Below are 16110 nucleotides of genomic sequence, written 5' to 3' on the forward strand. Positions count from 1 at the left end.
TATTGCACATCTACTTCATGTCAGTGTGTTCGGGTACAGAGACAAGAGCTCTTTCCACAAAGCTTATATTCTAGAGAGAACAGATAGGAAAGAAAAATAAATGAGAAAATTCAGACAATGTGAAGTTTTATGAAATAAATTCAAAAAGGTAAACAGAGACTATTAACTGAAAAGAGAGTCCTTTTTACATAGTGTGTCAGGATAGGCCTCTCTGAAATATGGATGTTCATTTGAAGACCTCACATGAAACTTTCCAGACTGTCGGGACAGCAAGAATCAGTCAGAAATGAGGTTGGCATCTGGAAGTAAGAGAAGTTGGTGTGGGGGCACCTGGATGGCTCAACTGGTTAAGCATCCAACTCTTGATTTCAGCTCAGGTCATGATCTTGGGGTTGTGAGACTGAGCCCTGCAGCAGGTTCCATGCTGGGCATGAAGCCTGTTTAAGATTCTCTCGATCCTTCTCTCTCTGCCCTTCCCCACCTCACCCACACCACCCCCGCTCTCTCCCTCTCTAAAAAAACAATAATAAAAATCAATTAAAGAAGTTGGTGTGGTGGGAGCCTAATGATGAGGAGAAGATTAAGACGAGAGGTTAAGTAGGAGTCAGTAAGGCTTTGCAGTTAGCAGTGCAGTAATGTGAAGAGAGAACTGAAGATGAGGAAGTAGAGACTATCAACAACTCTTCAAAGTCCTGCTGTCTAGAAAGGCAAAGACATAAGTCAATACCTGAAGGGACACAGGACATCAAAGAACAGTTTAAGATGGAAACACTACAGCATGTTGGAGTGCTGATGTCAAGGATCCCACAGAGAGAGAGAAGGTGATGACACAGGAGAGAAACGGTAACTATAGGAGCAATATTTTCAGAAGATGAGAGGAAATGGAATCCAGGGCATAAGCATAGGAATTGGATTTTGCCAGGAATAGAAATGCTTTATCCATTTTAATATAAGAAAAGTAGCAGACTGGGTATGAATATAGGTAGGCTAGTGACTTTAGTGGAAGAAAGAAAAGGAAACTGTCCTGTGGTGACTTTTATTTTCTCAAGGCAAGGTCTAAAGGAATGAGGTAGAGAGGAAGGAAAGGGGGGTTACATTGGAGATTTAAGGAAAGAAAAAGTCTGATATGCTGATTTTTAGGAATAGACATACTAGGGAATTGTAGGAACGCTGGCAGTATTGAGTGTGCATTTGAAATTGAGCTTATGTGCTTACAATGAGACCAGTCAGCAAGGTTATCTCCATTTTTCTCCAGCCATGTTCAACTCTGAGGTACAACAAACAAGTTGGTCAAGTTCGGTTTCATAGGTGTTGAATTTTGCCATGTGTGTAAAACAAAAGAATACAGGGGCAAGAAAATTAAAGGGTGTTTGCAATGGAGTGACTACAGGGTGGACCACTAAGTCTGAACTGAGGAAAGAGGGAAGAGTACATGCCTGCTTCACGAAGCAGGTCTTATACCCCCAAGTGGCCTGTGAACTCTATGACAAAACCATGAGTTCTATACTACATCTTACCAGAAAGCACTATAGAGTAAGCCCCTGCTGACTGATTCCCAGATTCCAGAACTCCAAATGACTCAAACTTATCGGATGTACAAAACAAAAAATAAACAATTTTTTTAAACCAGCTTTCTAAAGATCTTGAAATAAATCTACAGTTGAAATGTCTTAGTTCTAAAGAGCAGGTGATGAGGTTCCCATGATATTTCCATATAAACAAAGATAAACTGGTGGACATTAATCAAAGGAAAACCATGACAAAAGAAATTAAACTTAACCACAATTAGTTCACTTCATATGAGAAAATAAAGCCTAATAATTACTTCAGGGAATCCCATCTCAGAACAACCTGTCCCACAGAACCAAAATTACTGCATTTCAGGCCCTTGTTCAGCAAATGCTAGCTAGTCAAGTGAACTAGAACTTCTACACTACTAACTATAGCCTATCACATTAAAAGGAATCTAGAAGCTATCTGACAATCTGCTAACATACTCAGTGTGTATAAAGTACAGGAAGTCATTCATTTTCCCTACTTTATTTTTTCTTTACAAATTTAAATAATGCCAGAAAATCCTAGAGAAGACAAAACATACTTTAGGTTAGATGAATATAAAAATTATCAATCATTTATACCTAAAGATTTCCAACTATTCTTTACCCATGGCCAAATAAATGGTTTAGTCAGGTCAGTTCAGTGAAATAAAGAAAAACTGGGTCCAGGAAGCATGTTAAGGAAGAAAAAAAAATAAAAGAAGGTCTGGTTCCCAGGGTGTGTTCCTACTCAAGGGGCCAAACAGAACAAACCATCAGCAAAGAATTAAAATAGCTATGTTATCTGTAACACAAGAATACTAGATACTACTAAAGTTTTCGTTCTGCTCCAAAAATTCTATCCCTAACCTAGTGCTTTGGACTTTTTTCAAAGGCCTTTTTGAAAGAGGGTGCTAAAAGATGTAATCTTTCAATTCATAAGACTATTACATAGTCTCTTCCTTTGGATCACAATTAACAGAAAAGCCTAAGGGGAAAAAAAAAAGACGAATATTTTTAAATCAGAAAAAAACTAGGCCAACTAAGCTAATTACTGGTGACCCTCTCTGTCACATGCAACTCTTGTTTCACACTCATGATTCTCATACCCTTCTCCTTCATTTCCTCTCCTTCTGAACCTCAGACCTATACCCCCCTGGAGAACTCTGAGGTTACTGAAACCAAACACAACTTATTTTGGAAAACAGGAGTTAACAGTTTGTCAATTCAGGTCAAAGGTTCTTTCTTAGGTTTATATCATCACCAAATTTAGTGTCTAGTACATGCAGACACCTAATTTTACTTCTCTATACGACTTATTAGACCAGTGATTCTCACCAGTGATTACTTTTTAGAAATGCAAAATTTCAGATCCCACCCAGACCTACGGAATCAGAAATGCTGAGAGGGGGACTGAGCACTCTGTTTTAAAAAGCCCTCCAGTTAAGACGCTGATACACATTCAAGTTTAAGAACCACTGTATTAAACATGCCAGGAAATCAACTCATTACCGCCAGTGGCAAACAAACCAAAAAAAAAAAAATGCTGATTTTTCTCAGCTGCCGCCACTCACAAATGCTGGGGCCCACATGATACTATCAACCACTTAATGTCTGTCTCCAACCTGCACACAAGATGAACTTTAGAGTCAAATAACAGTTTAACTTATGGTTGTTGGATTTAACAGCTCCGTGACATTATAGCTCAAGTTCCCTCATCTGTAAAGTAGAAATAGTATCACATACTTCCATGAATGAAAAGATGCCTGGCACACAGAAGACCTTTAATGAATTTAAGATCTTTTCCCTTTCTTCCCTACCACCTGTACCAAGTCCCCACTACTTCATACAGGCAATGTTCCTCAAGAAGGGCACTCTGGCACTCCTCTGAGAACTGTCACCAATGCCTTCCATACAGAAAAACTCTCTAATCAAGTTTTTCTTATGGAAAATACTACAGGAGAGAAATGAAGTAGAGTCCCACAGAACAGCAATTCCAAAAAGGTAGTCCAAAAGCTAATAGGAAAAGCAAATCATGTAAAAGTGTGCACTTTCATAACTTAAAAAAAAAAAAAGCATTAGAAAGAACATAGGCAACTCTCTCTTAAGCGGTCAAAATAAATCACTAGTAGTAACTGGACAAAATGTGACACTTGGGTGGGGTGGGGGAGTGTTAACATTAGAAAATGCCAAGAGAATTGGAATACATGACCCATATTAAAGCTGTCCAGGCATGCAAAGTTCCATTGCCCAGATTGTCTAGGGCAACCTAGATAAATTCTTTGTCAAATACTTTGTCCCAATGTTGTCCCGATATGTGTTCTGATTTAGGATTCAAAAAAGAATATGGGGTCACCAAGAGAACAACAATAACACTGCCATGAAGAAGACCTAAAATGTGGAGTGTATTACTTTTTTTTTAAGTTGAGAATTTTAAGGGGATTTTACCATAAACAATTCCCAACTGTGGTTCCTCACTCCCTCCAAATCTAACATTAAGTCTCATATTGAAATGTATGACCCCCTTAATTAACTAGCCCTTTTCAGGGGACTGAAAGGAGATCCGTGCATGTGACAAGTCATTATACTCGAATATTTCCTGCAGTCACCAGGCTGGGAGCATTAGTTCAGTTGGCAATTTCAGCTTTAATTACTACTGCTCCCGCGGACATCTAAGATGGGGCAGCCCTCTGCTTTTGCTATTCTGTTAGAGTAGTCAACAATCCAATCTGTAGGACTCAAGCGCAATTGAAGCGTTCCGTACCTTTTAAGGGGACCTTTTCTTAGAGAACTCGGAAAAGGAAAGCCAGTCCTAAGTTGAAGGACACCATGCTCTGAGTAGTAAAACCACAAACTTCGTGCCTCGCCCTCCGGGAGCTTGAATTCCAGCACCGGCTCCTTAACGCACCAACCTAACAACTTCTAACCACGACACATAGTAATGCGATGGTTACTCAACTTTCAACAGTCAACACTGTCCCCTCCGCTAAACGCAGCCTCACACATTCCCCCCGCCCCCGGAACTCCAAAGCGAAAGAAGCCTCCCCTTTGGCCACCTTCACTGCCTCCTCCCAGCACCACTGACCAAGTGTCCCCAGGCGCCAAGCGAGGGGCCCCAAGAGAGGCCGGGACCCGACGGCTGCTCCGGTCTCCGCGTCCCAGGACACTCCAGGAGTCGCTGCCCAGGGCCCCGCTCCCCCGCGACCCCCTTCGGCCCCGCTCCTCACTCCGAAACCTCCCGTCCCCGCCCGGCGGCCCGCCGGTCCCACCACCTCTTCCCCAGACAAACCCGGAACCCGGCGCCGGCCCCCGCCCAGGGGCCGGCTAAGGCCCAGCCGGGCCGCGCGGACTCCTCGGCTCCCGCCCAGCCGCCCGGGCCGCCTCGAGACTCGCGCCGTACGCAGACGGGGAAGCGCCGGGGGGCCTGGCGCGGGCGCCCGCTCCCCCAGCCAGGGCAGGGTAAGACTCACCTTCGTACTGCAGGTCCACCAGGACCAGCAGGAAGGGGAACACCGAGCCCAGCCGGCTGGTCACGGAGCCGGGGGCCACCATGTCCGAGGGCGCGGGCGGTAAGGAGGAGAGAGAGTGCGGGGCCCACCAGCCCCGCCGGCGCTCAGGTTGTAGCTGCGCCCGCCCGCCTTCGGCTCTCGCTCAGGCCTAAGAAGCAGCTGGCGCCCAGCAGAGGAAGGCAGCGGTGGGCGGGGCCCGGGCGACGCTACGCCCCGAGCGCCGCTGCCGCCCAATCGCCTTCTTCCTGGCCGCTCTCCTACTGGGCTCGCCGGGGTCGTGGTTCGCGCTGATAGGCTGCGGGGGCCGCCGCCCCGCCCCATCTCTGATAGGACAACGTGGAGGCACGAGACGAGGCTGCGTCCGCTGGTCGTGGAGCTGTCAGGGAGCTCCAAACGGCCGTGGCCGGTCGGAGGGAGGCGGCCCCGGGCGTCTGTGTGGCGGCCGCCGAGTCCGCATGCGCAGGCCGCGGATGCCTTTTCGGGTCGCTCCTGGAGCTGTAGGTTAGCGAGGAGGAGGTTTTCCGGTGTGCTGTTAAGAGAGGAAGGTGAAGTCGCCGCGTCCGCGATGAAGGAGCCAAGCCTCGCCCCAGGAAGCCCGAGCGCCTGGAGTGGACCTCTCGGAATGGACCGGTGAACAGCACGCTTCACAGAACCTGCTACCGCCAGCCGAACGTCTCGGAAGGAGCGCAGACTCGACTGAAGAGTGCGCGAGAAACGGTCAGAGGCCGGAGCTCAGCAGAGTAGGAGGAGCTGATGGAGGTTGAAACATTTCAGGAACAGCCCAGGAGAAGTACCTTAGTGACCTGAGGCCCGGGAGAATGGCTTGGAAGCCTGGGACACACACACCCCCAACTGGCAGCGTGTCCAGGAAAGAGCAATCCTGGAAGGTCCTGTAGAGAAGAAACCAGGGAGGCACAGCAACTAAGAGAACCGGGAGCTCTGCAGAGTGTAAACTACTTCAAGGGGGGGGGGGGGTAGGAGAGACCTGTTAGAACGGATCTTGCATCTTGTGTTTATCAGAGGAAACTCAACAACAGAGATAGGAACTTGAACGAGATAAGATTCAGGTTACTCACTTTAGCGTTAAGTTTGTTCAAGGCCATTTCCTCTGGCGTCCCCAACACAATCCCAAGTGCATGCTATACAGGGTCCTGGGCGGGAAGCCTGCTTCTCCCTCTCACACTCCCCTTGCTCGTGTTCCCTCTCTCGCTGTCTCTCTCTGTCAAATAAATAAATAAATAAAATCTTTAAAAAAAAAAACAACAAACTCCAAAAACTGTAATGCTAAGAAAGGCAACAAATCAGCAACTGAACCCGAACTCACTTCAGAGAAAATTAACTCCATTGACTAAGAATGCTTTATAGACTTAAGTACAAGAACACTCATACAATATATCCAATATAATACATCCATAAATACAAGAAAGGAAGTACAGAACAAAACAGGCATAAACAAAATGAGAACAGGTGGATGTAAAAAATAATTGTATTTATTTCCTAGGGCTGCCATAATAAATTGCAACAAAGTGAATGGTTTTAATGCAACAGAAATTTACTTCCTTATAGTTCTGGAAAACAGAAGTCCAAAATCAAGGAGTTGACAGGGCCATATTCTCTCTGAAGGCTCTAGAAAAGAATCTTTCCTTGCTTTTCCCTCCTTTCTGGTGGCCTCTAGCAAACCTTGGCATTTCTTCACCTGTAGTACACACCCAGGTATTGCTATTAGAGAAATAAAAACATATGTCCACAGAAAGCCTTGTACAATAATGTTTGTAGCGGCTTTATTCATAATAGCCACAAACTGAAAATGTCTCAACAGGAGAATGGATTAAAAAAAACTATAATAAACTCATTCATATAATGATTTTAAAAATGCAAACACGAAGGACTATGTACTGTAACAGCACTGTGAAGATACTTAATAATACCGAACTGTACGCTTAAAAATGATTAAAATGGTAAACTTTCATTATGCATATTTGACACCATTAAAAATAATAATACGAAAGACTATTTACTGGATAATTCCATTTATATGAAGAAGTTCAAGAAGAAAAAACACTAGAGTGATAGAGGTCTGAATGGAAAATATTTCTGGGAGGGGGTGCTATCTGTCAAGAGTATACGGGATCCTAAATATTGGAAATGTTATGTATTTTAATCTGGTGATGGACCACAGATCATTACATATTTAGATATTGCATGTGTTGTGTGATTATAGATAATGTATACTTAGAATCTAGCACTTTCCTGTAAATATGCAATATATCAAAAAAACATAGTAGGAAATGGAGAAATAGCAATGAGAGTTGAAAGCTGACAGAACTCAGGAAAAATGCAGAAGAAAAAAAAGTCATTACAGCAATGACCGTCAAACTGGAAAGGACAATTGTGCCGAAAACTAGTAAGACAAATAAGGTATAGGAATGAGTAAAGAAAACAAAATCAAATTAAATAAAATGTTTTTATAAAATTAGAATATAAGGGGTTCCTGGGTGGCTCAGTCGTGAAGCGTCTGCCTTCGGCTCAGGGTGTGATCCCAGAGTCCTGGGATCAAGCCCCACATCAGGCTCCTCTCCTGGGAGCCTGCTTCTTCCTCTCCCACTCCTCCTGCCTGTGTTCCCTCTCTCATTGGCTGTCTCTCTGTCAAATAAATAAATAAAATCTTTAAAAAAATAATAAAATAAAATTAGAATATAAGTTGTGGCTACATGGGTGTGTTCATTTTGTGAATTCAGTGAGCTATGCATTTATGATTTGTGCAGTTTTCATAGGTGTATTTTAACTCAATAAAAATGTTTATTAAAGTAAGTATTGGGGGCGCCTGGGTGGCGCAGTTGTTAAGCATCTGCCCTCGGCTCAGGGCGTGATCCCAGCGTTCTGGCATCGAGCCCCACATCAGGCTTCTGTGCTAGGAGCCTGCTTCTTCCTCTCCCACTCCCCCTGCTTGTGTTCCCTCTCTCACTGGATGTCTCTCTCTGTGAAATAAATAAAATAAAATCTTTAATAAAAAAATAATAAAAAATAAAGGATTGGCAGAAAAAAATATGGAGGTGAAAGACAAGCAAGCAATATCCAGTTGAGTTCCCAATGCAGAAAATGGAAATACAGAAAGAGAACATATATATCAATCAATACATAAGACAATTCTCTAAAATTAAAAGAGGGCTTGAATCTCTACATTCTTAAAAAAAGATTTTATTTATTTATTTATTTATTTATTTATTTATTTATTTAAGAGAGAGAGGAAGAGGGAGAAGCAGACTCCCCACTGAGCAAGGAGCCCAAGGCCGGGCTCAATCCCGGGACCCTGGGATCATCACCTGAGCCAAAGGCAGATGCTTAACTGACTGAGCCACTCAGGCATCTCTTGAATTTGTACCTTCAAAGAATACACTTTGTACCAGGAAAAATAATCTCAAAACTGTCACTCTTGAGACATATTCAGGTAGAGGTGCCGAGTTCTAAGGAAAAAGAAGTAATACTATGGACAGCCAGACAGAAAGTTCAAGTCATTTATAAGAGAAAATTTGGACTGGATCAGTCATTGTTAAGCGTTCAACGCTATAAGGCAATTGAGCAAAACTTATTTAAAAATAAAGGCCACAGAGGGTGCCTGGGTGGCTCAGTCAGTTAAGTGTCTGCCTTCAGCTCAGGTCATGATCCTGGGGTCCTGGGATGGAGTCCCGCATTGGTCTCCCTGCTCCACAGGGAGCCTGCTTCTCCCTCTGCCTCTACCTCATTCTGTGTCTCTCATGAATAAATAAACAAAATATTGGAAAAAAAAAAAGAAGGCCACAAAGGGTGACTGGGTGGCTCAGTCTGCTGAGCGCCTGTCTTCTGCTCGGGTCGTTATCCCTGGGTCCTGGGATTGAGCCCTGCATCCGGCTCCCCGCTCAGCGTGGAGGCTGCTTCTCCCTCTCCTTCTGCTCAATAAAAGCCGCAGATCAGCCATTTTTACCACATCAAGAACACCAGAATATTGTTCCTATGAGTCATTCTTCAAGAAATTTTTTTCTTTGGACTCACATATTATATTTGCCTCCGAGAAAAATAATCTCATGCAGCTTCATGTCTTATTAAATCCTCTTTCCCCTTTGGTATCCCCCTTTGTCACAATCTTAAATGTCTAGTCCTTCAAACTTCTGGAAACCCTAAATTTCTAGTCCTAAATGGCTGGATTCATCACTGTCAGGACCCCCATTATGATACCTAGCTAAAATAATTATTGATACTTAATTTTAAAAAGCAACGTGTTTACACAAATCACTTGTTTTTCCTAACTTTTTATTTTGACATAATTTTACCCTTAAATGTTACATGGATACTTTCCCCTTCCTCCATGCAGTGACCTGGTTTGAGGGGGACTGTGGGGACTGACGCACCCATCTTCAGCCACAAGGAGGCAGGACACATCTAAAGTTGTAGGGAGAAGCTGGGTGCCTAATAACTTCATGTAGCCCACATACAGACCCACACTGCCTCCTTCTGGACTTTATTGTTTTTTAAAGTTTTTATTGAAATTCCAGTTAGTTTACATACGGTGTCCTATTGGTTTCGGGTGTCCAATATAGTAATTCAACACTTCCATACAACACCTTTAAATGAGACAAATTTATACAGGTACCCCGACCCCACCACCCTTTCAAAAGTTCATGATATACCACTTCACTTTTACAAAAGACCAACATTAGTACCTGCTTAACCAAAAGAAATCTGAAGAGGATTTTCTCTTTTATGAGAAAAAAAGCAAAAACAGAGCTCAGCATTTGTTTTGCAGCAAGCCCTCATAGAGACAGTGAGCACCGTCAGCAGCAAGAGTGACGTCACCAAGTCCCTTCCCCAGGAACTACACTCAGCATCGCAGCCACAAGCCACCAGAGCTTTGAAATGTGTCTCTGAGCATCTGCACTTTATCTCGATTTATTTTGTGCATCCGTTAGCAAGATGTGTCCTAAGGTATCAGAAAATCCTAAGAGAGGTAAGTTTTAGGGTCTGGTAGTGCTCAAAACATTTTCCATATAAAATAATGTAATTGCTTCTTCGATTTACATCATTTCGGCTTACCGAAGATTTTATAGAAATGCCCTATTTTCAGATATTGGGGGCAACCTATATCCTAAAGAGTTACAAAGATAGTACAAAACATCCTCATATGCCCTCCTCCAGAGTGCCCGATTTACCACTTTTGCTTATCATTCTCTCTCAGAGCCAATGTGTGACTTGGCTATTTTGCCAAAAGAAAAGCATCTCCCAGAAAGGGGCTGCTTCTTTTGTCTGGGTCCCATAAGGAGACCACATGGACCAAAGCCACAGCTAATATACAACTGACGTAAAACATATACAATAGACTTTTCTATCATAAATATGATATTTGGGGGATTGTTTGATACTTCAGCATTACCTGGTGAAAGCCTACTGATACAAGTTCTGGTTGCCAGCCACGCTGGTACTTCTAGACTGTGTATTGGGTCCTGTAACTCATCTTGCCCTTTGGAATAAAGACTTGATGTGTGCTTGAAAGAGACAAGGTCTTTCAGAAGGAATGGGGCCAAGGAACAGAACCAGCTCCTGAACCCCTTAATATTCTAGGCGAAGGTAAAATTAGAAGGCAGGAGAATAACAAAGAAGGAAACACCAAGCAAAAGCATATAGCCCTAAAAGAATGGGGAAATTCCTATGAATGTGTTTGGTTTTCTATCCTTTTCTTTTTCTCTTTTTTAAGATTTTACTTATTTATTTAGAGAGAGAACTCGAGCTGGCACAGGGGCAGGGAGTGGAGGGGGAGAGAATGGGAGGGGGAAAGAATCTCAAGCAGACTCCTCGGGGAGCCCAGAGCCTGGAGCCCAACAAGGGCTCAATGTGGGGCTTGATCTCAAAACCCTGAGATCATGACCAGAGCCAAAACCAAGAGTCAGACACTCAACCGACTGAGCCACCCAGCAACCCCTTCTGTCCTTCTCTAAGCAACAGTGACTGTCCTGTCTTGAGCTGGTTAGGATCCTAGTATCTGGATGAAGGGCGCTAAGATCCCAGAATCTAGACGGAGAATCTATAAGTGAAGAGGACGCACCTCCCTGAGACACAAAAATCCAAATTATTCAAAGGGATATAAAGGTGCTAGGCTTTGTTCTGCGATATCTGCAACTTCAAATTTCGACTCTTCAATTTAGGGAGAGAGAACGTTTCAAAGAAAAGCATCAGGATACCTTTCCTAAAAGCAAGGTCATAGAGCTGAGTGGGAAAGGGGAGAGTTGCTGTTGTTCATATTAAACATCTATTCGTTACTCTTCTGCTTGAAGTGTCTTCCTTTTGGGGAGTTTCCCTCCCCTTTCTGTGCAGTTGTGTTGGGTGGTGGACTCCTGACTGTTTGTCTATCACAACCCATTTTGCTACTACCGCCACAGAGCCCATCGCATACATGACCCACGCTAGGTCCATCTCACAGGAATGGGAATCTGGAGTGGAATTTCAAAGGGCTGGAGGAAGAAGGGGGTGGATTATTCCGTGGCAGTGGGATTAACCTGAGTTACAGAGAGCTCTGGAGCTCACCTGGTAACTGTCTTTCATGAAGCCTGATTGATTTCTCCTTTGGTAATGTGAGCTATTGGCAATCTTGCCAGGCACCCCACCCCTTTATGTGAACAGAATCGGTTTCTGTTATTGAAAAGCAAAGAACCTTAAATGTTATGGAAACTGGTACCAGAAAATGGGCATCCTTGGGGAAATGTGGGGTGTTTGGAATAAGTTATTTGGCTAATAGGAGGCAAAAGAATCTGAGACTCCATTAATATTCGCAGGTACTGTTCTTTCACTAAGAGTGGGGCTCTGGGAGTCAAGTAGTCGTTGCACCAACCAATTTAAATGCTGAAGAATGGTGGACAACCAGGCATGAGGGCTTTTTTCCACCCAACATATAACTTAAAACAAGAGAAGGAGATCAAATCTCAAAACTTCACCTTGGTGATATTCCAGTTTCTTCTGTGACTTTGACAAACGAGCAAATAAACAACAACAACAAAAACCAAAAGCAATTCCTATCTAAAGCTGTCAGACGGAAGAGGTACAAACCAAACCCAGAAACTGATTCTGTGAGTTGGGTTCGCAAGTCTAAGTCTTTCTAAGTCTTTCATATGAAGGTTGGAGAAGTGAGGGGAAGGCAGCGCACCCTGGCCAGTGGAAAAGGCAACATTTAAGAGGCTCCATAAGACTGAATGCAATACATCTCAAAGATGCACTGGTGCCCAGACCAGTGGCATCGGCATCCCCTGGGAACTTGTTAGAAATGCAAACTTTCGGGGCGCCTGGGTGGCTCGGTCAGTCAAGTGTCTGCCTTTGGCTCTGATCATGATCTCGGGGTCCCGGGATCGAGTCTCCACATTGGGCCCTCTGCTCAGTGGGGAGTCTGCTTCTCCCTCTCACTTTGTGATCTCTCTCGCTGCTGCCCAAATAAATAAAAATAAAATCTTAAAAAAAAAGAAAAGAAAAGCAAATTTTCTAGCCCTACCCCAGGCCTACTAAATCAGAAACTCTAGGGCAGGCACAGGTCTCTGGGGTGTGGCGTGTCCTCTAGGGGACGCTGACGAAAGTTTGAGAGGAACTGACATAAAGGAACTGAAGACCTCAAACCATCCTGAAATAACTCCTCACCCTGCTTTCTTTGGCCGAGGACACTTTGCCACCTTTGCTTGTGAGAACTAATTATTTCCCTCAGAAGCCAAGCCACACTGTTGCTATGGCAACCAGCTACATTTCCATGGCCTTGGTAGGGGAAGAGGAAGGCAATCCCGAATATTAGTACATCAGAGTTGGAAGCCTAGAAGAAGTTGTAGAAATTGGCCAACGTATATCCTCCCAAATTGGGCGAATGTGGGAATAGACTGTGAGGTTTCTAGATCAGGAGCATGGTCCCTATCGTCTATCCGGCGGAATGTATAGATCCGGGCACCTCCTGGAGATTGTGTATTCAGAGTAGAACAAGTTGGGGAAAGACTGTCCAATGTAAACGTGCACTGAACTTTGTCCCACAACAAACGATATCCCCAAAGCCAGAAATCCCTTAACAAGTATAAAGGAAGGAATTCAGACACGTGAGAAAGAGGGAATAAAGGATTGGATAGATGATGCTCGCAAGGCCAGGCTCCTCTTCACCACATCTTTGATATAAACTTTCATTTTAGTAACGAAAAGTATAGGTTGTTAAGGGGTATCCGTGTGGCTTTATGGCAGGAAGGTGAAGCTGCCCTGCGTAGTTTGAGCACTGAGATAATTGCACTCAACCTGATGCTTGCAAAATCACTGAAAGAGATGGGGGAGTGTGGGGAGGGGGTAGCCCCAGAGCTGTGAAATTCTGGAGTTTGATCCTCTGATAAGAAAAAAAGCCGCGGTTGTCTCAACCGCCCCTTGATAGAGTTGAAAGCTGCAATAGGCACGCTTAGGTCAGTGGCTGACTTTACCTCCTGACGCTCTGAGCATGGCCTTGTTTGCCAGCAAGAACAGCAGCGGAAGAGCTTCTGTCCCACGTCTCTCTTTCATGTCATTCAAGAGTGTGTCTAATTGGCAGAAACCAATTTGCTTCCAGAATATGAGCTGGAAAGGGGTCAGGGAAGCATGGTTTTTAGCTTCCCAGCCTCATCAGAGCCGGAAGTTACATTGAAGGCAGGAGGCATGCAGGCATGGTGAACTAATTCTGTACCCACCTCCCATGAGAAGGGACAGCTCTGCACAAAAACTTTCTCTAGACTCGGAACGCTGGGTGCAAGAGCTGTCACCGGGATGCACTCCCAGATCCCAGGGGCAGGGGAGGAGCTCAAGATGTGTGTGCCCACGTCGAAGCTGCTACCCACCAGGTGTAAACTCAGCTTGGTTATCCTAGCAGGCAGTACCGTGGCCAGGATAATCAGGTTCCAGTAAAAATAGCCTGACCCCCGTGAACATCCGGTTGTGATCAATTAATCAGGTGGCTCCCAAGTACGGCATGTCAGGAAACCATAAGTCCTTATTTGATTTGTATGATCCCTTCCCTACCCCCTCCCCAACCCCCCACCAAAAGGCCAGGACTGAGCCCTCTTCCTTGACAGTGAGGTTTGGGTTTTTGTTTCTGTTTTTAACCTATCTTCCAGATCCGAGTTAGTTCAAGGCAGTGTGTTAATAGTTCAGTTGAATTGCAAGTTGAAATTGCCACCAGGCCATTTCACTACTCAGGCCACCGGAAACCCCACAAGGGAGATATGGGTTTCTGTGGTGGTTTCAAAATACGGGCTCGAAATCTCTGATGCTTCCTCCCTTCAAAAGGCAAACCTAAACCTGCTTTTCCCCCTTGGATGTAAGTCAAAGTGACTTGCTTCTAACCAGCAAATTTCCCTCTAAGCCCTGCTTGCACTGCATCTCACAAATGTTGGTAAGTTCTGTGTTTTTTAATTCCAAATTAAATTTTTCACCTGAGATTTCTTCTTTGAGCCATGTCCTATACAGAAGTGCTTTGTTTAATCTCCAAATATCTTGATATTTTCCAGCTATCTTTCTGCTATTGGTTTCTAGTTTAATTCTGTTGTTATCTGAGAACATATTTTGTATGATTTCTATTCTTTTACGTTTGTTAAGGTATGTTTAATGGCCCAGAATGTGGTCTATCTTCCCGAACGTTCCGTGTGAGTTTGAGAACATGTATTCTTCTGTTGTTGGATGGAGCAGAGTTAAACGTTGAACAACATGGGTTTGAACTGTGCATTTCCATTTATACATTATTTAAAAAATAAATACAGGACAGTACTGTAAATTTTGTATTTTCTCTTCCTTATGATTTTCTTTTCTCCTTTTTTAAAGATCTTATTTATTTATTTGACAGAGAGAGGGAGTGAGAGAGAAAGGACAAGCAGGAGGAGTGGCAGGCAGAGGAAGAGGGAGAAGAAGACTCCCCACTAAGCAGAGAGCTTGACACAGGGCTCGATCCCAGGACCCTGAGATTAGGACCTGAGCTGAAGGCGGATGCTTAGCCGACTGAACCACCCAGGTGCCCCTAAATAGTTTCGTAAAATAGAATTATTTAATTATCACAGCCACTCCCTGCTCGGCTTTGTTAATTGGTATAAGAGGTTTGACAGGATCAAGAATGTATGATTGCTGCTATGCCAAGCCAAAGCCCGCACGTTCATTTCTTCCAACTCTGCAAATGTGGGGTAATGTACTGACAGTGGGGAACGGGGGATACAAGTAACTCAAATGGTATATTGTCAAGTAACATTAAACAATCATCCTACACACATACTCACTCCCTCACTCACTCACACTTACCACAAATGGCTACAGAGTATACACTTTGCAAAGCAATGGCCTTTCTACTTCATAAAGCCTGAAAATTCTTCCTAGAGATCTTTACCCCTCCTACTCAGAGGATTCTTATGGGCTCTTGGATTCACTTTCAAATTTAAGAATTTTAAAATTCAACAAATTTAAAAATCTTACCAAGGCTGTCTTAGGCCTAATGATTTCAAGTAAAAACTAAAGAAAGGAATTCACATAAATCCTTATTAAACTATTACTAGGGTTGAAGCCTTGTGCTAAATAAAGTATGGTACAAAGTTGATTTGGTCAGGGAGAAGCACAAGGAAAGGCATTTTACAGTAACATGTTACCTTCTAGCAAAGATTCTGTAGTTAATCCTTTCTAAGTGAAGAACGATTTTTGCTACAGCAGACGCTAACATTTTGCATTCCGTGCACTCAAAGTCCTCAATCTGGGTCAATCTCATGTTGTTAAAATGATACATGCATACTTTCTGGATTACTCCTTATTTTAAAATACTGAATTTTACCCAACTGTCAGACCAAGCGTTCCAATTTTAGGGTAAAAATACATCACACTACTCATGTCCCACGGCATCTCCTCTCCCCTCACTGTCAAACTTTCTACCAACAGAGAACCGTGCTTTCTGTCCTAAAGCGGACACCACCGAAAAATAAGCGGAAAAACCTACGTGGGTTTAATCCTTGTGTGCTTGCATGCAGAGTCCCTAATCCCGTTTTCCACGTCACTCAAACGTAGAGCTGCATTAGAAAGCCTCTTCA

At 43.8% G+C, this 16110-nt stretch overlaps 1 protein-coding gene across 1 annotated transcript in view; it reads right to left on the reverse strand.

The window, feature by feature from the left end:
* Nucleotides 1-5252, reverse strand: part of DNAJC3 (DnaJ heat shock protein family (Hsp40) member C3) — a 74342-nt gene extending 69090 nt beyond the window's left edge. The window contains exon 1 of the mRNA XM_045811091.2: nt 5006-5252. Within this exon, the coding sequence (XP_045667047.1) occupies nt 5006-5087 (82 nt within the window). The 5' untranslated portion in view covers nt 5088-5252. The remainder of the gene's footprint in view (nt 1-5005) is intronic.
* Between the last annotated feature and the right edge of the window lie 10858 nt (nt 5253-16110).

Source organism: Ursus americanus, chromosome 10 (genome assembly GCF_024610735.1).
Source record: "Ursus americanus isolate L20-20 chromosome 10, mUrsAme1.1.p, whole genome shotgun sequence".
Taxonomy (NCBI): Eukaryota; Metazoa; Chordata; class Mammalia; order Carnivora; family Ursidae; genus Ursus; species Ursus americanus.